The sequence below is a fragment of the Gopherus flavomarginatus genome, chromosome 8 (genome assembly GCF_025201925.1).
Source record: "Gopherus flavomarginatus isolate rGopFla2 chromosome 8, rGopFla2.mat.asm, whole genome shotgun sequence".
NCBI lineage: Eukaryota > Metazoa > Chordata > Testudines > Testudinidae > Gopherus > Gopherus flavomarginatus.
Genome location: NC_066624.1, coordinates 54,283,064 through 54,309,648, shown reverse-complemented (window position 1 = coordinate 54,309,648; position 26,585 = coordinate 54,283,064). Strand labels below are relative to the sequence as shown.

General features: G+C 49.3%; 2 protein-coding genes across 4 annotated transcripts; one reads left to right on the top strand and one right to left on the bottom strand.

Annotated features, from left to right (window-relative positions):
* Positions 1-3,694: 3,694 nt before the first annotated feature.
* On the bottom strand, positions 3,695-17,276 carry LOC127056995 (serine/threonine-protein kinase nekl-2-like). Of its 3 annotated transcripts, none has more exons than XM_050965547.1 (5): positions 17,014-17,276; positions 12,470-13,615; positions 9,096-9,155; positions 7,078-7,281; positions 3,695-4,556 (listed from the first exon to the last, which is right to left on the bottom strand). In XM_050965547.1, exons 2-5 carry the CDS (start codon positions 13,593-13,595, stop codon positions 4,408-4,410), a joined length of 1,539 nt encoding a protein of 512 aa, XP_050821504.1. In that variant the 5' UTR covers positions 13,596-13,615; positions 17,014-17,276; the 3' UTR covers positions 3,695-4,407. The 3 variants fall into 3 exon arrangements, with proteins under 3 accessions (XP_050821504.1, XP_050821505.1, XP_050821506.1); XM_050965548.1 differs by having other exon boundaries at positions 17,070-17,276; XM_050965549.1 differs by lacking the exon at positions 17,014-17,276 and adding an exon at positions 16,854-16,926.
* A 5,130-nt stretch (positions 17,277-22,406) lies between these two features.
* On the top strand, positions 22,407-24,919 carry LOC127057018 (zinc finger and SCAN domain-containing protein 29-like). Its single transcript, XM_050965613.1, has 2 exons — positions 22,407-23,291; positions 24,318-24,919. Exons 1-2 carry the CDS (start codon positions 22,643-22,645, stop codon positions 24,845-24,847), a joined length of 1,179 nt encoding a protein of 392 aa, XP_050821570.1. The 5' UTR covers positions 22,407-22,642; the 3' UTR covers positions 24,848-24,919.
* The last annotated feature ends 1,666 nt before the right edge of the window (positions 24,920-26,585 follow it).

Here is a 26,585-nt window from a genome sequence, read left to right as displayed (position 1 = left end):
ATGGGTTATCCTGTGTGTAACAGTTCCAGTCTCTAAATACCTGCAAGATCTTGGTCCATACTGCACATACATATAATATGCAGGGGTGCCCTTTAGTGGTGAGAGGGAATTCTTAGACTGTACCCCACCCATTTTCCAATCACACATGCCGGGAGAGGCGCCCTGTCTGCTAGCTGCTCATAAACTAGGGAATCTTGGGAGGGCACCTTGTCCACTAGGTTAGCGGCTCATAAGCTAGAAAGGATTTCCCTCACACTCCGGGAGATGCCCTGTCTGCTCAGCAGCTCATGAGCTAAAAAAATTCTCACTCTCTCACTTCCCGGGAAAGGGTCCACTGGGGCCAGTGGCTCATAAATAAGGAAAAATTCATGATTCAGCTGACTCCCCTTGCTTTCAGAACTCCCACATGGAGTAGCTCTGGTGCGGCTGGAGTCAGCTTAGTCTTAGACATGGTCAGCGGCTCATACCCAGCCTTTATTCATTCAAACACACATATTCACATACACACACACTCATTCCCCATATCTAGATGCATTGTGTTTTTGGTTGGTTGGTTGGGTTTTTTTTTTCCTTTTTTAACCTGAGGGTGTTACCACAACCCCTCCGTCTGGACTGAACACACCTGTGTTCTTCTCTGAGGGCATTACCACAGCCCTCAACTCAATAGGTCTGACCTAAGCCACACATTGGCTTTACCCTGGGGCAACAACACATTTCCCAGCTCTGTGTAAGCATACAACCAACCTTACATGGGGCAACCAATTCCCCAACACTGTTCTGCGTCTGATCTTGTTGCATAAGCAAAAGTTTGCATGGCGTGAGCCCAAAGGGACAGACGGCTCCACAGGCAGTCCTCCTGCAACACCCCAATAGAGATTTCAAAGGTCTCTTACCTCTATTATGGTGCCATGGGGTTCGCAGGGGAACAGTCTGTAGTAGTTTGTTGCTGTCTCAGCCGCGCGTTTGCCATCCGAGTCATAGCACCAAATTGTGGGAGAAAAAACGAGTCCTCACTCTGAGGTTGGTTGCAACATGTCAGAGGCAGTTTATTCTCAAGCAATATTGCAAGGGGGACAATGCACAGTGGCAGGTCTCCCAAAAGATAAACAATTAGGGCAAGCATTTATACCTTTTGTTACATACAGTAATGATCAACAACTGCGTTTTGTTTATACATATTCCTTCCTGATATCTTACTTTCCTCAGCAATTTCTGCTACAGTCTGTGTTCCATTCTTATCTAACTCAAGGTCGAAAAACAGCATCTCTTACGGTTCTTTTCCATTCGCCCAGGCCCTGCTTGGAAGTCTTGCGTTATTAGCTATTAGAGTTAGCCTGACTCTTGCTCTTCCTGGAAGACTAAGAGGTCTGCTTTTTTTCCAACTTCCACAGTTTGAATAACTAATTTAATTAAGTAAATCAGGAGTGGGTCATGGATATTTTGCAAGCAGAAAAAGAGAGTAAATTTGTAGAATAAATTGTTAAATGGAAATTATTTGCCTAGATCTTTGTTTGATAGAATTTAGCATTTGGAATAAGTGGTTGATTGCAACATTTCTTAACCCCTTATAATTAATAATCTCTCCCACCTCATATTTAGCTGTGGCACTCTGTTTACCTTTTCTAGACCTGAAGAAGAGCTCTGTGAGGCTTGAAAACTTGTGTCTTTCACCAACAGGAGCTGGACTTTTCTGTCTCTTATTCTGGGACCAACACTATTATAACAATACTGCAAAAGCTGAATGGAGTAGGAAAGAATAAAGATACTGAAAGCTTTGGTGTTCCCTTTCTTCTCTATTGAGAGTTTCAGAGGAGATAGAGCAGAACTGCTATTATTAATCAGCAATTCAGTTTGAGTTTTAGCTTTATTTTCATGTTAAGTGCAGTAACTGTGTGTGCCCATGGTCATAGCTGTTCAAAGCCATCTCAGATTTAAAGGGACATTGTTAAGTTGTTTTAAAACATTCAGATTTCTGACAGAGCACCCTTTAAATAGCATGGACAGGATGTTTTTCAAAAATTCCTTTTTACAGTGTTTCCAACTCTTGTGATATTTGATGACTATTTTTACACACACACACCTTGGAGTTGGGACGTTATGTGAGAATCTTAGCTTTCATTAAAAGGTAAGTGTCTGGGCTTGCAAATGTGAACTCTAAAGGCAAATAAGACTCCAAAGTTGTTTTTTAAATGCTCATGATTTTTTGGGCCTGACTCACAATGTTTGAACACTTGGGGGTTGGCAATGCTGCGTTAATATTTTGTTTCATAAGGCTTTTCCTGCTCCCTTCTAATCCTTAATAAGGATCTCTTGGGCAGACCTGGCAGCAATACCAACAACCATGTGCAACCTCTGACCTCCACCCTTCCCCTGCCCCTGCCCCTTCCACTCTGCACACGCCTCCCATTTCAGCTGTGCTGATGTTGTTACCAATAAACAACCACTTGTGGGGTCTGTGGATGAGCATAGTCATGAGCTCCACCAGCACTAGACCCAGGGAACACAGCCTATGAGTTCCACTCCCTAATGAGTGCATAGGAGTTCTGTCAAAGTGGAATTGCTACATATGTTTCCTCTAATCTTTCATTAAAAGGAATCTTTGGTACACAAATTTCAGATAGAAATGTGACCCTGCCCTTTTTAATATGGGTTGTGGTAGGCAATCCATGCAGATGTGTCTGCAGACATTTTGATTGCAGAGATGGCATGCGTTACCTAAGAGACTTGCCACTTCAGAACTTCAGCTTGACTAAGAAATCACAGAAGCATTAGGTGATCAGCTGGCAATGGGACTCTAGTCTGAAGATAAGAAAGAGGGAAGACTAGCTCTCATAGTCCATCATTTCACACAAATCCCATAAAAGGATGTAGTGGCCCAGATCAAAACTGTGCTGCCAGGGAAGTGGTACCTATTACAGTTACAGCTCTGGGCTTAGTTAGAGTTTCTGACTCTGTGGATCAGCATTTGGCTGTGGCACAAGATAGACAGGGACTGTGGATTTTTCAGAGACTTCAGGATTAGCAAGTGAACTAGACTTGCTGAAGAGTCTATATTTCCACACTGCTGACTAAGCCTTCTGTTTATACCATGTACTTCAGTGCCCAGAGCTGTCAAGCCTTCTAATATCAGAGGGGTAGCCGTGTTAGTCTGGATCTGTAAAAGCAGCAAAGAATCCTGTGGCACCTTATAGACTAACAGACGTTTTGGAGCATGAGCTTTCGTGGGTGAATACCCACTTCGTCAGATGCATGTAGTGGAAATTTCCAGGGGCAGGTATATATATGCAGGCAAGCTAGAGATAATGAGGTAGTTCAATCAGGGAGGATGAGGCCCTTTTCTAGCAGTTGAGGTGTGAAAACCAAGGGAGGAGAAACTGGTTTTGTAATTGCCAAGCCATTTACAGTCTTTGTTTAATCCTGAGCTCATGGTGTCAAATTTGCAGATGAACTGAAGCTCAGCAGTTTCTCTTTGAAGTCTGGTCCTGAAGTCTGGACCAGACTTCAAAGAGAAACTGCTGAGCTTCAGTTCATCTGCAAATTTGACAGCATCAGCTCAGGATTAAACAAAGACTGTGAATGGCTTGCCAATTACAAAACCAGTTTCTCCTCCCTTGGTTTTCACACCTCAACTGCTAGAAAAGGGCCTCATCTCCCTGATTGAACTACCTCATTATCTCTAGCTTGCCTGCATATATATACCTGCCCCTGGAAATTTCCACTACATGCATCTGACGAAGTGGGTATTCACCCACGAAAGCTCATGCTCCAAAACGTCTGTTAGTCTATAAGGTGCCACAGGATTCTTTGCTGCTTTTACAAGCCTTCTAATGTCTGTCACAAACCTTTATTTATATTGTGCTACTTCCTACAGCTCCATCTCCTGGGCCAAAAAAATAATCCAAGGGCAAATGAAAATGTAGTTTGGAAATGATAAACCCTAGTTTTGCATTGGAAAGTGATACCGTAGTAACTGCACCTATGCCTCTGCACCCTCCTTCTGCACTGCATCTCTGCAGCAGGATTCCAGCAGGCTCAGTGCTTTATATTATTGTGATCCTATTCATGGAGGATAGTCCATCAACGGCTATTAGCAAGATGTCAGGGATTCAACCCGATGCTCTGAGTGTCCCTAGACCTCTGATTGCCAGAAACTGGGAGTGGATAACAGGGGATGGAGCACACTGAAGCATCTGGCACTGGCCGCTGTTGGGAGACAGAGCACTGGACTAAATGGATCATTGGTCTGATCCAGTATGGCCATTCTTATGTATCAAGCAAGGAGTGAAAACTCAGCACTGGCCATCAGGCAACCTTATTTGCCAATCCAGAACAATACTCAGCAGCACACTACTTTGTATCTTCAGCTAAACTCTCTTCATTCAGGCTGTCTCCATGAAGAGGCCTGGACTAAGTTGTTTCCTGGTCCAAGCTGAGGAGCAGATAGCAGGTCTCCAGGTGGTCAGGGCCCATTCGATGTCCAAAATGAGGTTGCAGATCCTCAGGAGTGAACTGGGCCTGACCTGTGATTTCATCGTACAGAGAAGGTCCAGCCTCACCTGCAGGCAAGTGACAAAGAAATGAGTTCAGATGACCCCAGGCTGGTCTATTCAGATTTGGGAAATGTGGTATGGAACCTTGCTTCTCACCTCACTTGTTCAAACCCAGCCCAGCTGACTAGGGACTGAAGGCTGACACTGCCCATTGGCCATTCAGTAGTATTTCTAGATCTCATGCCACTTTCTGGTTATAGATGTCTACAGTATAAAACTGCTGCTGTACCTTGCACTTAGCATGGTAGGGACAGCTGATGCCACGTCAGGGTGATGGGAAGGAATTAGCCAGGCTGCAGTCTAGTCTCAGCTTTGCCCTGATGCACTGTGCAGTTTGGGGTGTGTCATATGACTTTTTGGCTTCAGTTCCCCCAGCTGTGAAATGGAGATAATGATGATTAGCTACCTGAGGAGTGGTTGGGAAGTTCACTGGTTTCAAGTGTGTACAGTAATTGTGCTGGGGACGGACTGTGCTAAGTGTTACCGTACCCTCTCTGGCAGACCTAGCAGAAAGAATGGGCCATAGTGACTGCACTTCACTCCCCAGAGACGTGTCTCAGAGCCCCCAGAAGGTACCAACAGCAGCATTAGGGAGGTGGATGGAGTCACTCCCCACTCCTACTTCCACCCAGGGCCTCAGGCTAATGTTGAGCTTTTGAACCTAGGGGTCACTACTCCAGTGCCTTGTGTGGAATGTTGCAAATATTCTGGGACAACGTGTGTGAAGGAGAGAGGTTGTGGATAGTTGAATTCCTTCACAGCATGGAAAAAGCTGGGGACCTTTTTCACAGCTCAGCTTGTCTCCTGCAAAGCAGAAACCCTGGAATCAGATGAGCCTAGCCTCCTTGTCCGTCCCCTGCGGGCCTGCAGTCAGTATGGAAAGGTGTAAACGGGCTGACTCACCCCTGCGGCGCCCCCTGCTGGTGTCTTCAGGGAATTAGCTCGGTTTCCAGCCCGGAGCGCCCTCTGCAGGCCGGTGATCCGCCTGTCCTCTGGCCCCGTGTCCCTCCCTGGACCCGGTGCCCTTTTACATGGAGTGCTGCCCCCAAGCAATCACCCCTTTCTCTGAGGGTTTCCCCTTCCTGGGGGACCCCCACCCTCTATCCCCACTTTGCCTCAGTATATGGCTACTGCTCAGTCTCCATCTAGCCCCCGTTCACTGGGCAGACTGCAGTATCAGCCACTCATCATAGGCAATGGGGTTTGGACTGGCTGCCTTTACCCACTCTCCAGCTGCCCCTCTGCAAGCCCAGTACCTAGGAGGCCTAGAACTAGGCCCTACAGCCTGGGGAGTTGCTGACCTAGGGCTTCCCCGCTCCTAAGGCCTTTCCCCAGCCCTGCCTTCCTCTAGGTCCCCTGGCTGAGTTCCCAAGCAGCCAGGCCTATCTCCCTCTCCAGTCAGAGAGAGACTGTTTTCTTCTGGCTTCCCTGGCCCTCCTATAAGGCCCTGTTGCTCCGTTGGGGCGTGGCCCCAGCTGCAGCCACTTCCCCAATCAAAGCAGCCTAAAGGCTGTTTTCCCTGGCCACAGCACCCTCTCAGGGCTGTTTTTAACCCCTTCTGGGCAGGAGCAGGGATCCACTCTGCTACACACACCCCCCCGCAAAACCCTCATCCCTGGGGATAGGGAGGCTTCTTCCCCTGGACCAGTCGCCCATGTGCCTCCAGTGCCACTCGCTTCCTTTCCGATTCCTCCAATCGCTTCCGCAAGTGGACCTACTCATCTATGACAGCCGCATACTCCTTAGCGAGGTCCACTGCTCTCGCTTCAGACTCACGGAGGGCCCGCTCTGCTGCCTCAAGCCGTGCCCGTAGATTTGAGTTCCTCAGGCCCTCTTCCTTCAGGGTCTGGGTCCCCTTGGTGGTCTGTCGCATAACCACCTGGGTCTATTTTGTTCCCTGGACATGTCCCGCCTGGGCTTCAGTCTCTTGCTGGGCCCACTCCGTCTGGGTCTCTCTCTCTCCATGACAGGCAGGGTAAGGATCTGGGTCTCTCTCTCCATGACAGGCAGGGTAAGGGTCTGGGACTCTCTCTCCATGACAGGCAGGGTGATGGTCTGGGTCCCTGCCTCCTGTGGGGTCCCCATGATCTCCACTTCAGCCTGTGCCACCTTCTCCAGATCCAGCATGGCCCCATCCGGGCCTCCCAGCACCTCCCTCGGCCAACCCTCACCTCTCGAGAGGGCAGTGCCTCTTAATGTGGCCCGGCTTCTGGCAGCCCCAGCAGGCTCCCTGCCTCCTCGCGGCCTTAGGCCTTCTCCAACTTTTTGTAGGCCTAGCCCTCCCTGGGTTGCCCTGCACCATGTTCCCTGGCCCTCCTAGAAGGCCCTGTTGCTCCGTTTGGGGCGTGGCCCCAGCTGCAGCCACTTCCCCAATCAAAGCAGCCTAAAGGCTGCTTTCCCTCACCACAGCCCTCTCTCAGGGCTGTTTTTAACCCCTTCTGGGCAGGAGCAGGGATCCACTCTGCTACAAAAGGCAAGAAGATTAGTAGTCCCTAGTGCATTTACTGGCTTTCCAGTGTTTCCTCACCTTTGCACATCTCCCGCAAAGTCTTCAGGGTGGAGGAGACAGCAGCAGACCCTTGGTGATCCATCTGTTCCTCCTGGAATGCCTCATTGTCAGCTGGCACCTTGATCGCACAGCGAGCATTGCTCACCACCTCCTCCAGGCTGGTTTCCTCAACCTCCTCAAAATCATCAGGGTAATCGGTCAGCTCCGCCTCATCCTTCCACTCTGCAGCGGGAGGGGCAGGGGAGCCCCAAGAGCATTAATACGGTCTCAGGCTGCTCTAGGTGCTGCTCTCTGGATAGAAGCACATGACACGCTCCTCTGCACCCCCCCATCCCAGGATACACAACTCAACCTGCTGCTCTGCACACATGCTGCACCCACCTCAATGCCCAGCTCTACACTCCCCCCCAACACACTCACGTCTCCTGGCATGTCACACACATCTCCTGGCATGCCTCTACACAGCATCTCCTCAACACACACAACCTTGTGCCCCAACACAACACATATCTCCTAACACATGCACATCACACCTCACCATCCTTCACACTCTGGCCCACCGCCACACCCTGTCTCCATACCACATTACACAGACCTTAGGCCCTTGCACAGGGGATGGCCTCAGTGAAGCTGGGGGGAGGCCGTGTGCATGTCTCATGCCAGGACTGCACACCTCCCCAACAGAGCCAGAGAGGTGTGGGATGAGGCCGCCCTGCTACCCTACTTGAGACATACCCTGAGAGGGCAGGACTAGCTGGCTCCCCCAGAAGGCATGTGTTTGCTAGTGACCTATGCCAGTGGTTCTCAATCAGAGGCTCAGGGCCCCCTCGGGGGTCGTGAGCAGGTTTCAGGGGGTCCATGACGCATGGCCAGCTTTAGACTCATTAGGCCCAGGGCAGAAAGCCAAAGCCCCACTGTGCAAGACTGCAGCCCAGGGTCTCCAGCCCCATAATCCAGGGCTGAAGCCAAATTCTGAGCATTGTGGTGCCCCCTTATGGTATGGGACCCCAGGCAATTGTTCTGCTTGTGACCCCCCCAACACTGTCCTAGCTTTCATATGCAGAAAACCTATTGTTGTGGCACAACTGGGCCATGGAGTTTTTATAGCATATGTGTGTGCATAGGCGCCAACTTTTCCCAGCACCAGTGGGTGCTTGCGCCCCCCCGCCCCCTCCACTCCACCCATGCCCTGCCCCTGCCCTGCCCCCATTCCAACCCCTTCCTCAAAGTCCCCACCCCAACTCCACCCCCTCCCTGCTCCTGTTGGGCTCCCTCTCCAAATCCCCAGTCCTGCCTCCTCCCCACGCACCTTGTTCCCCCTGCTTCCCTGTCCGGCCCAGCACTTGCTGCCAAGAAACAGCTGTTTCGTGGCGAGAAGAGCTGGGAGCTAGGGAGGAGAAGTGGCGTGCTCAGGAGAGGGGGAGGAGGCGGAGTGGAGGTGAGCTGGAGCAGGGTGGAGAGCTGCATGTGCGTGCTCAGCACCCACCAGCACCCACCAATTTTCCCCAAGGGTGCTCCAGCCCCAGAGCACCCACAGAGTAAGCGCCTATGTGTGTGTGTGGGAGGGGAGTGGCTCAGAAAGGAAAAGGTTGAGGACCCCTGACCTATGCAACTTGTGCCAGAACACCAAGATTTTCAGTGCAGGAAGCCACTTTGTAACAAGATGAAAGAATTTCCAGTTTGGGCTGGGTTTGATTAATCAGCCAAGGGCTGGGTGTTCTCTGAATGTTCTCTGACTTGCACAAGGGGATTGCAAAGCGGAGCTTGGACTCTCATGACACTGGGGCTCTGCCCTGACATTCCCAGACATACTCCAGAACCATCTTCCTAGCTATATTTTGTCTTTTCTGCATCTGTTCCCAGCATAAACCCAGCTGTACAACAATGCACTGTGTGCAAACACAAAAGGTGGGTACACTTTTGGCTTGGGGGTTATATTGTGTCTGACCAAGATCATGCATGCCTTTGTGAAAGTCCTGATCTGGGCTTTCATTGCCCTGGGTTTCAGAGATTGTGCAGACAGGATGTGACGGTACCTTGTAAATCTGTGCTCAGGGGACTGGAGGGTAATAGTCTGTCAGGAGAGCTGCCCTGGTCTGCAACAAAGGAAAGAAGACACATGTCAGACAAAGCAGGTGCTTAATACAGTGGGTTTTCTATGACAACACTGGTGTCCACCAGAGATTGTCCTGAGATGCAGATTCAAATTTGGGTATAGGTCCAAATTTTAGCTCCCTCAAAGTTCCAGGTGTCCAAATCGGGCACTCTGGTTCAGACCTGTCTTTAGTTTAAATCCTGGTTAAGTCCCCAGTAAAAACATCCGCTTGGTTGATCTTATCCTAGATTTGACTTTACCTCATTCTAAAGCCACTAACCATTTTTGCATGGCTAGCTCTCCCTAATGCCTGCCTGCAATAGCAGAGGCTGCAGCAGACCAGGCCTGAGGTGCATTGGCAGAGAGTGTTGTGAGGAGGGGCAGGACGAGGTTAAGAAGGGATGTTGTAGGTCAGGTTGGGGAGCAGAGTCAAAGTTGTATGCATGGGTCTGTCTAGTTCTAACTGATGGAAAAGTGTGCCTGGTACAAAGCTCTTTATAGCCCTAGACAGCAAACCTCTAGAATATTATGAGGTTGTTTGGGTGTCCTCACCCCCATCCTGGAATCATGTGCTTCTGCACAGGAGTATAGATGTACGTGGTAGTAACCACTTGCAGGGTTAGGCCTCATACAGCCCATAATGAGCTGTGACTACTTATTGCTTATATTCCAGCTTAGGGAAAAAGTTGGGTTACATATTTATTTTTACTTAAATAGGGCTCAGTTTGTGCCTATAATGCATGTCCCTGCTCTGCGGGCAATGCAGAGCTGCACTAGCCAAGGAAAATGCCGAGAGGCTTGGCACTGCCTCCCAGAGCTAAGTGCACAGAGGCACCACATCGCTTAGGGACGCCACAGACTCCCCTTGCATGGCTAGCCACTGTGGCCGGCGTCATGGGCTGGCACATAGGATAGACAGCGCTATATGCCTCTGTAAGAGTAATCTGACTAGTCCTTATTTTTATACAAAATGTCAAGAGAAATGCTTAGCCTTTTTTTTTTAAAGTTCACACAGTGCAAAAGAATTGCCCATGGGCTTTTCTGGGGCCCCTCTCTATGCCCCTTGAACTTATAGGTGTAGTTATTTAGCAGTGCCTAGTAACTTTGCAATACACTATATTGTGTGGTTCATGGTTTCACAGTGTGCTGCCAAAACCGCCCTGAGAGGTCATTCTAGCCAACTGCTGGCTTCTCCACAGTGTTGTTAGCTGAAATATCTGGTGGTTCCAAGGTTAAAAGGGCAAGGACTGGAGTATTTCTCTGTGCCCTCTACATAGCACAGCTGTCACCTCAGATTCAGGTCATGGCAGGAGGGAATGCAGGAATCACATGTCTCAAGCCAGCCCTTCAGTTCTGTGTAATGTTCCAACAGAATTAAAGACAAAGCGGTTGCCTGGATATTTTATTGCAGAGGAAATCCAGCATGGCAGAGGCATGTTTAGGATTGTTTCATTAGCCTGACAGAGCAAGAACCTGCAGAACCTAAGAGTCAGCTGCACTTTGAACATAAAAGTACTCTTATGACTGGCCTGGCAGCCTTATTGCTGCCCTAGCAGCTTAAGGATGAGGCTCTTGGTTATAGAGATCCTGGTATGAAGCTCTGGTGGCAGAAAAAAAAATACCACGAAATTTATGACACCTCTAATTTTAGCAGAGGCAAGCTAGAGGTAAGACTTTTGCTCAGACTGCAAGAGGTGCTTGGTTCCGATTGCACACAAGACCTGAAGGTCAATATGAAAGCCATGGGCTTCTCATCCCGAAGATATGCAGATCATGCATGGATGTACATTCAGTTGTATGTGTCTGCATCAACCCTACAATTTGTATTTGGGTTCTGAATTTGAAAACACTTGAAATTATAGTTTTCCCTTGTAATTATGACAAAACTCATATTGAGGCCAGGTCTGAGCATTTCCAGTGCAGCTATGAAATTCAATATGATGTGGGAAGGCAGCTGTTTGGGGTGTGTCTGTAGCTGTATATTTAGGGACAAATTTCCAGCCACCTTCAAAAGTGTCTCTAACTTTGTGCCTGGTAAGTATGTAGTTAGGCTCACAATTACTTGCTCTGAATGCTCAGATGCCTATTTGCATGTACAAATGTGAGGTTTATGCAAATAAATGCACATGTGTAATGTTTCAGAAAGAAAACTGGAGGCACTTCTTAACACAAAGCCCTTAATCTCCTGTATATTGCAAGTGATGGTTGTCAGAGTTTAGGAACCAGCCTTTTTAGTGCAGTAAAATAACAACAAAAACCTCCCATTCTGCACAGGCAAAAAAGTCAAGAACCGGGGCTGGGGGCCTAGCAGGACTGCTCCCTTTCCTCTCTCCTCAACAAATAAAAATAAACCAGCAAAATCTCACACTTCCCTCTTTCCCATTTCTTGGATTTCAGCCTGGTCTCCGGAGCCTTTCCTCCCCTCCTACACCCAGTGTTCCCTGGTGGCTCTCTGATGTCACTTAGGGTATGTCTACATCTACAATTTTGCAGCGCTGGTTGTTACAGCTGTATTAGTACAGCTGTATAGGGCCAGCGCTGCAGAGTGGCCACACTTACAGCAACCAGCGCTGCAAGTGGTGTTAGATGTGGCCACGCTGCAGCGCTGTTGCACACCGCGGGGAAGGAGACCTGCTTGGAGGGGGGATCGGGGAACGCCAGAGCACACCGTGGGGCTGGATACCTGCTTGGAAGGGGGGTCGGGGAACGCCAGAGCAAACCGCGGGGAAGGAGACCTGCTTGGAGGGGAGGTCGGGGAATGCCAGAGCACACCGCGGGGAAGGAGACCTGCTTGAGGGGGGGGTCGGGGAACGCCAGAGCAAACCGCGGGGAAGGAGACCTGCTTGGAGGGGGGGTCGGGGAACGCCAGAGCAAACCGCGGGGAAGGAGACCTGCTTGGAAGGGGGGTCGGGGAAGGCCAGAGCACACCGCGGGGAAGGAGACCTGCTTGGAGGGGGGGTCGGGGAACGCCAGAGCACACCGCGGGGATACCTGCTTATTCCACGGAGGTCAACAAAAACGCTGGTGAGTGTCTACACCTGATGACCAGCGCTGGATCACCAGCGCTGGATCCTCTACACCTGAGGCACGACCGGGTGTACGGCCAGTGCTGCAAACAGGGAGTTGCAGCGCTGGTAATGCCCTGCAGGTGTGTACACATCCTAAGTTGCAGCGCTGTAACCCCCTCACCAGCGCTGCAACTTTGTAGTGTAGACAAGGCCTCTCTGTTTGAACCATTATTTCATGGTATTTAGAAGCATAGGACAGACTAGTTGAGTAGACTCTCCCCAGCAGTGGCCAGGACCCAGGTCTTACCTATCTCTCTTGGCACCTCCTTGATCAGAGGTGGAATGGGTATGTCATCTTCTAAGTTCTCCTCAATGGAAGACACGCTTTCATGCTCAAAGTCTTCAGAGTAATCTGAGCTGCTGCCTAGAGTGCTGGAGAGCTCCTCTGGCTCATAAAGCTCTGAACTGTGTGTGCTGACATACGGTGGAGCTGACTTTGGCCTTAAGGCTCCTCTCACTTGATGAGCTAACAGTGTCTTACTTTGAGGTGTGGATGGGAGGGGATCTGTGTTGTCCTCCTCATGGAGCTTTGCCAGATGTTGCTGCCTGAAGAGCTGGGATTCTTGGTGAAGAAGGAAAAGCTTGAGGTGTTGCTGGACATAAGGGATGTTGAGGATGCTGCTGGCACTGGGTCTCTTTCCTGGGCACTTTTCCAGGATGGTTTGGATCAAGCCATGCAGGGGCTCAGAATAGCACTCTGGCACAGTGGCATACTCGCCTTTCACAATCTTGTAAAACAAGCTGACGAGATTTATTCCATCAAAGGGTGGCTTTAAGACACACATTTCAAAGAGAACACATCCCAGCGCCCAGATGTCCGACTTGGAGCTGTACGGCACATCCTCGCAGAGCTCTGGGCTCAAGTAATAGGGTGTGCCTACAAAAGTGCTTGCCATGTCCAGGGTGCTGTTCATGACCTTCGAAATGCCAAAGTCCCCCAGTTTCACCATCCCTTTCTTAGTGAGAAACACATTGGATGTTTTGATATCTCGGTGCAGGATCTTAATGGAATGGATGTACTGAACAGCCATAGCTAGTTGCACAAACCATTCCATGATTGTATTCTCGGGAAAGTACCCCTCCTTCCTCATCTTAATATGGTCATCCAGGGAGCCACCATCACAGTAATCCTGGATGATGAACATATGTTCCTCCTCAAAGAAGTGCTCATAGCAGGTTACAATGTGAGGGTGCTTGAGTTTGCCCAGGATGGTCACCTCCTGAAACACTGCCTCTTTGGTTCTCATTTTTTTTGATGGATCTGTCTTGATTTTTTTCACGGCAAACAGTTTCTTTGTCTCTGTTTTCCTCATCAGGAAGACCTCAGCACTCGATCCCCTGCCTATGGTTAGTATTTGCTCATACTTCTCCATTGTCTCAACCAGCGTTCAAGCTAGAAGGAGAAGCAAAACCTCAGGTTACCATGTTAGAGATGTCAACCAAGTCTGCATGCTTTCTGTTTCACGACTGAGGGAGGTTACCCTCAATTTTATGCTAATTGTGTGGTTGTGTTGATGACAGGGATTGGAAGGGGCAGGGTGCTGGTAACAGGATTTGGAGCTTTTCACCTCTACATCACTGGTTTGAATCTGCGCCAGGCCAGGAGGGATTGAATGATGTGACTCTCTGACAGCAGTTGTTTAGTGGGCCTGTGTGAAGGGATTTGCTGGGCTCAGTCCAGTGGCTAGGAGCTACATCACAGAAACCACTATGACACTAATTCCCGTTGTTGGCAATTTTAGCTGAAAGGCCAAGGATTGAATGGGCCACGCTTCACGATGAGAGGTGGCCTCTCCAGTGCAGGGTTGAGGCTTATTGGTGGGGGTTGGTGTTCAGGAAGCTTGCACTGCTGCTGGTCTTCAGTATGACTGTGATGCCAACAGACCAAGTGCCAGTTCATGCCACTGCCCCCATGTCTCAATGGAACAGTGATTTGAGCATTGGCCTGCTAAACCCAGGGTTGTGAGCTCAATCCTTGAGGGGGCCACTTGGGGATCTGGGGCAAAAATCAGTACTTGGTCCTGCTAGTGAAGGCAGGGGGCTGGACTTGATGACCTTTCAAGGTGCCTTCCAGTTCAAGGAGATAGGTATAGGTAAGCTTGTCTGGCGACCACAGCAGTGCACCAAAGCTCTGCCCTGCAGAGACCCCAGTTAGGGTGAGAGGTATGTTCTGTCTCCACAGCCCATCTAGTCCTTGGCTCTGCTGAGGCTGCCATGAAGGGAGGCGGCCAACTACTGCTCACTGTGAGGGACACCACTGACCCCTTTCCCATCACACATTCATGTGTTTCAGCCAGTGCTGGTTGGACTTGAACTGATGCCCTGGGCAAAAGCAATGCTGGGTTTACAATAGCTCCAGTGGCTTCATGGAGCTGGGGCCATGCTGAAAAGGGGCCCCAGCCTGCTCCACATGCACTGCTCCCACCACTTGCTCCTCTTAGCCTACCTGCTGGCTGGTCAAGGGCTCCTCCAACTCTGGGCAATCTCTGCTTCCTACAACGTGTGGGGCCCCACCTGGGACTGTTGCAGAAGCCTGGCCAGTTTCAGCCAGGTATGTGTGAGGGGGAACTTGTGGAGGGCATGGCTGGGTCCCTCCAGGCAAGGTGGGAGGGATAGCTTAGTGGTTTGAGGATTGGCCTGCTAAACCCAGGGTTGTGAGTTCAATCCTTAAGGGGGCCACCTAGAGAGATCTGGGGCAAAATCAGTACTTGGTCCTGCTAGTGAAGGTAGGGGGCTGGACTCAATGACCTTTCAGGGTCCCTTCCACTTCTATGAGATAGGCATATCTCCATATATATATATAAGTGCATCTTGAGGGACCCTGGCCGGGGCAGGTCCTGACTTGGCTGATCATGCCATTCCCAAAGGGCCAGAGTGATTCCCAGCCTTGGGACCAGCCATGGCTGTGCTGTTGGCTCAGCCTGGCAGACACAGTTGCCTCCAAGCAAGGCTGGGGAGTGCAGCTGGGAGGTGGGGAGTGGGTCTGTGGGGGGCATGAAGGGAGTGCTGGGCTGTGAAGGGGCAGGGAGGATGTGTGGGTGTTGGGGCACTATGGAGTAGGGGTTCTGTGTGGGGAGTGGGGCTGTGGGCAGGGGTGGTGGTGTGCAGGGAACTGTGCATTTGTGGGTGAGTCTGGGGGGCACTGGGTACAGTGGGTCTGGGGGACCTCTGGCTGTCGGGAGTGCTGAGAGCGCAGGCTGTGTGGTGTGGCAGGCCACTATGTGTCTGGCAACTGCTGGTTTGTAAATAGTACCCTCACACTGGGCAGAGCAGGGCCACCCCTGCCATACCTTGCCTCTGGCTGGCCCCTTGCTCGGGGGACTGACCTCCATGGGGGCCCACAAATATGTTTGGCACTGTGCCCACAAAAGGTTAATTGGGCCCTGGGGGGCTTGTCACACATCTGCTGCCAGCAGGGCCCCTCCCGCACAAGGTGATTTTCACAAGCAGTGGGGCCTGAAGAGGGAGCAGAGATAGAGGAAGGGAGGAAGGAAGATGTTGAGAGGAGCCTGGAAAACTCTGGGGAGGTCACAGGGGGCAGTGAGAGCAGAGGACAAACCTCCATGTGGGTAGAGTGACCAGATGTCCCAATTTTATAGGGACAGTCCTGATTTTGGGGTCTTTTTCTTATAGAGGCTCCTATTAACCCCCCTCCCTGTCTTGATTATTCACACTTGCTGTCGTTACTCTACATGTGGCTTCTTCTGAAATCTTCTCCAATCTCTTTAAACAACAGTAAAACAAGTGCTGTAGCTATGTTCCTCCTCACAGCAGTGCCCCTGAAACAGAGCTTTGTTTGTTCTGCAGTCCTTGGCTTTTCTAACTGCCCATAGTTCCATTTTCTTTTAAGCTGTCAGGTACAGCAGGTTTATCCACGAAAGAAACTCACAACAAAAGCAAAGCACAGCAAAGCTACACTAGGCAAATGTAGGAACATAGGACCTGCCGGGTCATTGAGTCCAGTCCCCTGATATCACAGGAAACTCTCTCAGGTGAACCTGTTCATAAACTTATCTACAGAGTATAAATGATAAGCACCATTTACAAAACATATCACTGAATGGCTGCTATCACAGTAAATGCTATGTAAATGCATCTGAATGCAATACGAAAAATGTTCGTTCCCATTATCTCAATTCAAGAGGGTTATACTGTATGTTTTTCATCTTTCCTGTGCTGCTCATACATACATACACATACCCACTGTAATCACCAGTCTGTGTTACACGTAGTTTGCTCAGAGTTTCTTTCCTGCTCCTTTTTCCCCCTTTTCAATATCTGCCATTTTGGTGCAGCTTTTGCCATAGTGCCCTCAAATATTCATAAAAGGGGCAGGGCAGAAACAAAGTGAGCTAAATCTAACACTCTCTGGGTCAGGTGCATTCATGCATTCCCTTCTCTCCTGTCCTTCTCCTCATCCCCCTTTTCCCCTGAAGCCTTTCCCCCTCCCCCCCCCCCGAGGGGCCAGATCCATGTAGACCCCCCCCCCAACTATAAACCGTGCTTCTGTGACTTTACACATCATTTCCCCTTAAAACAATGACTTTTACTAAATCTACCATGATTGCTCTGTGCTCTTGGATAAAAAATGCCATGACAAAATGCATCCATATTTCTGAATGTTAACAAACCTGCTCAGTTTATCTGTCCTTTGCTGTTTATTTCCCCTCCTAGGAGTTCTCTAGGCTGTTGACAGGTTTACACACACCTGCTGATGCAATGACTGAAATAGACTGCAATCACAGCTTGGCCCTGCACTTTGCTTTCCTCGATCTTTGAAACGGTGCTTACCTTGTCGGCCAGCAGACCACAGATCAGAGCCCCCCAGATTCTGAAAAGCAGCCTACCAATCTGTGCCTATGTAGCTGTGCAGAGAGATCACTGTCTCAACACTGTCGGATTTGCCCAGGGCTATGCAGATTTCCTATTTGCAGGGAGAAGGCTGGTGGGTCTCCAAGACTAGCCCAGGTGAATCTTCTGACGGTTCCCCAACCAGGAAGTTTGGAGCTGGCCTGCATTTGTTCTCAGGCTTCCCCACCTGGCTGGGGCCTGGTGCTGCAGTGCACTGCTAGACTTGCTTTGGACATCTCCATGGCAACCCCGCTTATCCCAGCTGCTGTGCGTGCCTGAGGAGCAATGACGCTGGCTTCTGATCAGGCTTCACGGGACAGGGAAAGCTCCTGGGGGCCTTGCAATCCTTCCCCCAGGTTGGGACAATCACGAAGGCTAGGCCAGTCTGAACGGGGAATGAAGTTACAGAGTCCTTCAGAGCCCGATCCTTGCCTCAGTTGCATTTATGTAAACCAGACTAACACCAGGATAAGGCCAGGGAGACTGAGAGGAGACTCAGACCCCTTCTTTTACGTTTCCCTAGGAAAAATTACTATAGTGTTCTGCAGTAACAGTACATTATCTAGCTGTGCTTTCACACAGTGCCTATCACTGTGGTACCTGGTCCCGCAACAGTGTATATTAGTAACAGAGCAGCATGTGAGACTATTACTATATCATTACTCCCAATTAATAATAGCTTGCCAAGGGCATGCCAGGCTAGGGAACCACACACCCTCGAATGACAAATCACGGCTGTACTTTACAAGAACAGTTGCAAACAGTACAACTTGTAGCTGAGTTTGCAGAGTACTGCGGGATGTCTTTTCTGTAGGGGTGCCCATGGTCTACAATTTTTGAGAAGTTGTCTGCTTCAGAGATAAAATGTGATATTTATTATGTATTTTGATGTGCTGAATTCAAATATGACAATTAAAACAACTGATTGGCTCCTGTTTCTAAGCTATTTAAGTTTTTACATTTTATGTTTATGTATATTGTGTAGATAGTAGAGTTTTAATCATAAATTGTAAACCTAGGTCTTTTCATGTGTTTATGGTTGCTTTACATGATAATATTTCACCTGTCCTGTTTATGTAACACTTTAAAAATCAGCAAAAGGGTTATATAAATAAAATTTATTATGAAACAAAAGGTAAAAAACTATTATGTACATAGTTTAGTCCTATTCAGTGTCTACTCGGCGCTTCTTGGCTTGTCTCTTGTATTCATTAAATGGAGCATCTCTTGTCACTGTCCAGTAATAGTCTGCAAGCATTGATGGGCTCCATTTGCCCTGATAGCCTGCCAGGAGATTCCACTGCTGTAGTCTGGAGCCCAACAGCTCTGCCTTACTCTTGGGTAGTTCCAAATCCCTGACAAGGTCATTCAGTTCACCTTGTGTTATGAGGTGTGGTTCAGAGGAGGAGGATGGGAGAAAATGTGGGTCCTGTGACATTGATGGTTCAGGACCAGAAATTTCATCCTCTTCCTCTTCGTCATCTGACTCAAGTGAGAATGATTCTGGTGCATCAGGAACCGGCAGTCCTTCTCCATGGAGTACTGCGCGTATAGCTGATGGAATGTTTGGAAAATGCACAGTACACTTTTTCTTCTTTGACACACCTTTTCCAACTGGAGGCACCATGCAGAAGTAACAATTGCTGGTATGATCTGTTGGCTCTCTCCAAATCATTGGCACTGCAAAAGGCATAGATTTCCTTTTCCTGTTCAACCACTGGCGAAGAATTGTTGCACAAGTGTTGCAGCATATGTGTGGGGCCCACCTCTTGTCCTGATCTCCAATTTTGCAGCCAAAATAAAGGTGATAGGCTTTCTTAACCATAGTGGTTATACTGCGCTTTTGTGATGCAAAAGTCACTTCACCACAAACATAGCACACAAGTACGAGGCATCTCTGCTCACTTTTGCTAAACATAAACGTGTCCCTTTGCAAAATCAAACACTGACAAATAAGAGAGCACGACACTGTATGATTTCTAGAGCTGATATAGGGCAATTTGTTCAGCAGAGTGATGTAAGCTTTGTTATGATTGCATCATCCATGACTTCTAGGAATAACATGATGCAATTCATATCATATATGATGCAATACCAGCTTCAGATTGCATCATTCATTGTTTTGCCTAAAAAGCAAGTACTGTCCAAACCGGTCATAGATTTATTCATAGATCCAGTCAAAGATGTATTTTAGTCATTTCTGGTTTAAATTGAGATCCCTTCCCTTTATAACTCACTTATCCTCCGCCATTCCCAAGTCAAGGGTCGTATATACTGACCCAATAGCATATCTTGAAAACTAGAGCCAATCAACAATTTTAAGCATCATTTTCGTTCTCAGTGACCCAGAATTAGTAAAGCTGGACTACATTTATTTCAGAAGCATTTTGGCTGTAGAGCAGTGTAACCAGACCTGTGGTGCTGGAACATGGAAAGGGAAATGTATCTGGTCATGTTTGCCTCTTTTGCCTCTGCCACCACCAGACACTGACACTTGGGTGGCAGATGATGGGCTAATGAGGCAGTTGGCTCTGTAAATGGTAGGATTTATATTAGGGAGGAACAGGAAGCATAGGTGCTGGCTTCCTCTGGGCCCGGGGGGGAGGGGTGCTCAATGCCGCCGCCCCACTTCTTCTTGCCCAGTTCCACCTCTTCCACCAGCATGCCCCCCTCACTCCTCCCCATCCCTCCCAGAGCCTCCTGCATGCCACGAAACAGCTGACCGTGGTGGGTGGGAGGCCATGGGGGGGTGCTGATCAGTGGGGCAGCAGGTGGCCGGGAGGCACTGGGAGGAGAGTGGAGGCAGGTGGCTGCCAATGGGGGCTGAGCACTCATTAATTTTTTGCATGGTAGCTCCAGGGATGGAGCACCCATGGAGTCGGCACCTATGATGGGAAGAATGGGGGTGCTCAGAGGAGAGGAAGAGGGAGAGGAGAAGAAGCTGTGTGAAAGGCTCCTCCAGCTATACACCTGCGGTTCTGTTAATCTTTGAAATGGCAGATGAAGTGCACACGAGGTGAAAGAGAAACAGCCTTTGGGGGTCTGGAGCTAGAAGACCCCAAGAACAGGCTAGGCAGCAGTGCTCTCAGGTTCAGTGGAGGGCCTGTGTGAGACATCACCTTTATATTGGTATACATAACAAAATTCATGTGGTGAGGGTGGGGCTGACAGGTTTGGAATGTGGGGGGCGCTCAGGGCTGGGGCACAGGATAAGGGTGTAGGCTCAGGGGTGGGGCTGGGGATGAGGGGTTTGAGGTGCTGGCACCCCCCAGCCCACTCTTGCCGCAGCAGCTCCGGACCAGGGCAGACGCACCCAGTAGTTTCCCCAGGAACTGAAACTAGAGCGGGTTTCAGGGCCAGTGAGATACATAAAAAAGATATGAATAAAGTAAATATTTTGTTAGGATAATGCAAATTTAACATAAGGATAATGCAAGTTACACCAAAACATATAACAGGTCTAGATTTCTAAAACAAATAAATTTTATATATATATATATATATATATATATATATATATATATATATATATATATATATATATATATATATAATTTAAATTGACTTTTGAAAAGTAAGCCATCATGGGATAAGAGGGAAGATCCTCTCATGGATCAGTAACTGGTTAAAAGAAGGGAAACAAACGGTAGGAATAAATTATCAGTTTTCAGAATGGAGAGAGATGAATAATGGTATCCCAGAGGGGTTGGTACTGGGACCATTACTGTTCAACATAGTCATAAATAATCTGGAAAAATGGGTAAATAGTGAGGTGGCAAAATTTTTAGATGATACAAAACTATTCAAGATAGTTAAGTCCCAGGCAAACTGCGAAGAGCTACAAAGGGATCTCACAAAACTGGGTGACTGGTCAAGAAAATGGCAGATGAAATTCAATGTTGATAAATGCAAAGTAATGCACATTGGAAAACAATCTCAACTATCCATACAAAATGAAGGAGTCTGAATTAGCTGTTATCGCTCAAGAAAGAAATCTTGGAATCGTTGTGGACAGTTCTCTGAAAACATCCACTCAATGTGCAGCGGCAGCCAAAAAAGCAAACAGAATGTTGGGAATCATTAAGAAAGGGATAGATAATAGGACAGAAAATATCATGTTACCTCTATATTAATCCATGGTATGCCCACATCTTTAATACTGTGTGCAGATCCTGTCACTCCATCCCAAAAGAGATATATTGGAAATGGAAAAGGTACAGAGATGGGCAACTAAAATGATTAGGGTTATGAAACAGGAGGAGAAATTAAAATGACTGAGAATTTTCAGCTTAGAGACGACTAAGGGGGGATGCGATAGAGGTCTATAAAATCTTGACTGGGGTGAAGAAAGTGAATAAGGAAATGTTATTTAATCCTTCATGTAACACAAGAACTAGCACTCACCCAATGAAATTAATAGGCAGCAGGTTTTAAAAAACCAAAAGGAAGTACTTCTTCACACAAAATAAAGTCAACCCATGGAACTCTTTGCCAGGGGATGCTGTGAAGACCAAAACTATAACAGGATTAAAAAAAGAACTAGATACATTCCTGGAGAATAGGTCCATCAGTGGCTATTAGCCAAGATGGGGAGGGATGCAACATCATGCTCTGAGTGTCCCTAGCCTGTTTGCCAGAAGCTTGGAATGGGCAACAGGGGATGGATCATTTGATGATTCCCTGTTCTGTTCATTCCCTCTGATGCACCTGGCCTTGACCACTGTCAGAAGACAGGATACTGGGCTATATGGACCATTGGTCTGACCCAGTATGACCATTCTTATGTAAAAATTAATTATAATAATAAAAATGTTTAGTACAGAACCTCCCCAACATAATGACCTCTCAAGATAGCAACAATGTGAGATAACAACCTTGGCAAATAATGCATTTTAAAAATCTTGGCCTACTAGGAAACATATTTATATAAGTTTTCATTCCTAGTCACGAATCTAGCATTCTAGAGCAAAGTCACTAAAATATAGTCCAACAAACAAATGTTTGTTTAACATGCCCCTCACTTTTCCTTTCACCGCATCCCACTCACTGGTGGTGTCCTTGGTCAGTCAGTGGAAACTCAGAGTTCAGAGGTGCTTTCACATGAGTACACCTCCTAAGTCGGGGGCAAGAAGGCACCTTGCTCGTTCCTCCAGTTGCTCACTGTTCACTCTGGCCACAGCTATTCGTAGTGCCACTATTCACTCCACCACTCTGTTGCCAATGGCCCTGAGCAGTCACCTTCTGCTGCCACCTGCCACTGTGACCTCTGCGAGTTGGTCTCATGAGGGTCCACCCAGCTCTCAGGCCATGGCTACACTAGAGAGTTGCAGTGCTGGTGAGGGGGTTACAGCGCTGCAACTTAGGATGTGGCCACACTTGCAAAGCACGGCCAGCGCTGCAACTCCCTGGTTGCAGCGCTGGCTGTACACCCGGTCGAGCCTCAGGTGTAGGGATTCCAGCGCTGGTGATCCAGCGCTGGTCAGCAAGTGTGGACGCCCACCAGCGCTTTTATTGACCTCCGGGGTATAAGGAGGTATTCCAGAATACCTTAGAAGCCTCTCTGGTAATCATGCACACTCCACTGCCCTGGGCTCAGCTGACCCCACCTTTAAATGCCCCGGGAATTTTAAAAATCCCCTTCCTGTTTGCTCAGCCAGGTGTGGAGTGCAATCAATCATTCAATCAATCAGCGACCATGCCTCCATGCCCCAAACGAGCCCCAGCATGGAACAATTCCGAGCTGCAGGACCTCATCAGTGTTTGGGGTGAGGAAGCTGTGCAAGCACAGCTGTGCTCCAGAAGGAGAAATTATGATACCTATGGGCAGATATCACAGTCCTTGCTGAGAAGGGGCCATGAACGGGACGCGTTGCAGTGCAGGGTCAAAATAAAAGAGCTGAGGAGTGCTTACTGCAAAGCCCATGAGGGAAATCGCCGCTCAGGAGCTGCCCCCACAACCTGCCGTTTTTACAAGGAGCTGGATGCCATACTTGGGTGTGACCCCACTGCCAATCCTAGGAGCACGATGGAGAGTTCAGAGCAGGGAGAAGTGGGGGAGGGTGTAGAGGAAGCCGAGAGTGAGGCTACTGGGGTGGAGGGAGACACCCCGGAGTCCCAGGAGGCATGCAGCCAGGAGCTCTTCTCAAGCCAGGAGGAGGCTAGCCAGTCGCAGCAGCTGGAAGTTGCTGGTGAGGAAGAAGCTGAGGAGTGTGCTCGGGGTAAACAGATTTTTATGTTTTGGGAGAGGAGGGTTGTGGTTATGGCTGCCTGCATGCATGCCTAAACGTGGAATAGCCCATTGATTTGCTCTATCGCCTCTCTGTAATCGGCCTCAGTAATCTCTTGAAAAGTTGCAGCCAGAGCGTGCGCAATGTGCTTTCGCAAATTTATGGGGAGAACCACCATGGTCCTTGTCCCGGTCAGGCTAACTCGTCCGAGCCACTGTGCTGCGAGGGGTGGGGGGACCATTGCTGCACACAGGCAAGCTGCATAGGGGCCAGGGCGGAATCCACATTGCTGTAGAAGACCCTCCCTCTCTTCCCAGGTAACACGCAGCAGTGATATACCTGGCAGTAGGAAACCCTGTTGAGAATTTAGGGATACTTGAGTGCAGGGTGCCAGGTTTGCGGTCCCCCCCACACCCCGTGGTGCGTTCCGGTCTCTCCCCCCCCTTCCCAGCAGGCAGCCAGCCCCGCGGTGCCCTCCGGTCTCTCCCCCACCTTCCCAGCAGGCAGCCAGCCCCCCCGGTGCGCTCCGGTCTCTCCCCCCACTTCCCAGCAGGCAGCCAGCCCCGCGGTGCCCTCCGGTCTCTCCCCCCCCTTCCCAGCAGGCAGCCAGCCCCATGGTGCGCTCCGGTCTCTCCCCCCCCTTCCCAGCAGGCAGCCAGCACAGCTGTGTGTTTTCTCCCGCCTCTCACCAGCAGGCCGTCAGTTACGCTGACCGCCCCCCCCCGCCAGCAGCTCGCCTAATTCCTGTTCACTACTGTCCCCTGTGCAGGACACCAGCTACCTCCTGTACCCAGTGCAGATAAACCCCAGTGACCCATTGGTCAATTCCCCCTCCCAGGTGCAGTCAGGGCAGAAACACTCACCCCATTGCTCACCATGCCTTCGCTTCCCTGGCCTCTCTGTGTTATGTTAGGTATGTGGGAAGGATGCTACAAAAAGTCTAAAAACTCCTTCACTGTGTGATAATAAACAATGTAGCCTCTGTGTATTACATGTTTCTATCTATGTTTTTTTTAGTGACCTTGACTAATGCAGCCGGATCACCGGCCTCACGTCGCTTGCAGAACTTGAGAAAAAATCCGCGAAAATCAAAAGAAGAATTGATCAAAGCAGTTATGATTCACTACAACAGAGAAAGTAGGAAGACGCAGGAATGGAGAGAGAAAATGTATGAGTGGAGGCAAACAGAAAGCAGGAGAAAGGAATTGGCTACCAAAAAAACCTCAAAGCAGATGATAAGCCTCCTGGCTCGCCAAACTGACTCTTTCCAGTCTCTCGTAGCCATGCAGGCAGATCTGTACCGTGGTAACCCACGCCCCTCCCAAAGCTCTCTTTCTTGTACCCCAGTATTTGCACAAAACACCTTTCTCCAGCAGCCAGTTTCTTATTACCCCCAGCTGCCCCCAACACCTGTACGATCACCTACCAGCCCTGATAACTACAATTCTTACCCTGTGCACTCCACCCCCATTACCCTGCAGCATAGTAATCCTGAAGTGCAGCAGACATTGAACAGTAATCCAAACAGGACATATTCAAACCTCTGAATGTACAGTCCACCGCCCTAACCCCCCTGGCCTTTTATGTACTGTACTTTGAATAAAGGATTTTATGGCTTTTTCAATACATTTTATTATTGCAGGAAGTGGTAAATATTGTACCCCAAAGTAGAAAGGAGCACAGCAAAGGCACCAAACATTACTGTTGGCTCTCAGCATCAAATTGCTCCCTTAAGGCATCCCTAATCCTTGAAGCCCTTTGCTGGGCCTCTCTAGTAGCCCTGCTCTCTGGCTGTGCAAATTCATCCTCTAGGCGTCGAACCTCGGAGGTCCATTCCTCACTGAATCTTTCACCCTTCCCTTCACAAATATTATGGAGGGTACAGCACGCCAATATAATAGCGGAGATGCTGCTTTCCCCCAAATCTAGCTTCCCATAAAGACACCTCCAGCGGGCTTTCAAACGGCCAAAAGCACACTCCACAGTCATTCTGCACCGGCTCAGCCTGTAGTTGAACCGGTCCTTGCTCCTGTCAAGCTTCCCTGTATACGGTTTCATGAGCCATGGCATTAAGGGGTAAGCGGGGTCTCCAAGGATCACAGTGGGCATTTCGACGTCCCCTACTGTGATCTTGCGGTCTGGGAAAAAAGTCTAGGCCCTCAGCCTCCTGAACAGGGCACTGTTCCGAAAGATGTGTGCATCGTGCACCTTTCCAGGCCATCCTGAGTAAATGTCAGTGAAACGCCCACGGTGATCCACAAGCGCTTGCAGAACCATGGAGAAATACCCCTTGTGATTAACGTACTCTGATGCCAGGTGGGGTGGTGACAGAATAGGAATATGTGTCCCATCTATTGCCCCTCCACAGTTAGGGAAACCCATTTGTGCAAAGCCATCCACAATGTCCTGCACGTTCCCCAGAGTCACAGTTCTTCTTAGCAGGGTGCGATTAATGGCCGTGCAAACTTGCATCAGCACCATTCCAACGGTGGACTTTCCCACTCCAAACTGGTTCTCCACCGATCGGTAGCTGTCTGGAGTTGCCAGCTTCCAGATTGCAATAGCCACCCGCTTCTCCACTGGCAGGGCAGCTCTCAATCTCATGTCCCTGCACCGCAGGGTAGGGGCAAGCTCAGCACACAGTGCCATGAAAGTGGCTTTTCTCATCCGAAAGTTCTGCAGCCACTGCTCGTCATCCCAGGCTTGCAGGATGATGTGATCCCACCACTCAGTGCCGGTTTCCCGAGCCCAAAGGTGCCGTTCCACGGTGCTGAGCACGTCTGTTACTGCCACAAGCAATTGAGCATCTTGAGCATCAGGCGTTTCAATATCATCGTCTGACTCCTCACTGTCACTTTGCAGCTGAAGGAATAGCTCCACTGCCATGCGTGATGTGCTGGCAACATTCATCAGCAAGGTCCTCAGCAGCTCAGGCTCCATTTGTAACAGAAATCTCAGAAATCGCGCTGCAGACCACAATGCCGCCAAACTGCTCGGAATGTGTAGCAAAGCACCATGGGGCGTTGGAACAGGAAGCGGAAAGACCGCACCCTTCCGTCCCCTTCCCACAAGCCACAGCGCCAAAATGGGACGAGGTGCTCTGTGGGATAGCTGCCCACAATGCACCACTCCCAACAGCGCTGCAAGTGCTGCAAATGTGGCCACACTGCAGCACTGGTAGCTGTCAGTGTGGACACACTGCAGCGCTGGCCCTACACAGCTGTACGAACACAGCTGTAACTACCAGCGCTGCAAAACTGTAAGTGTAGCCATGGCCTCAGTGAT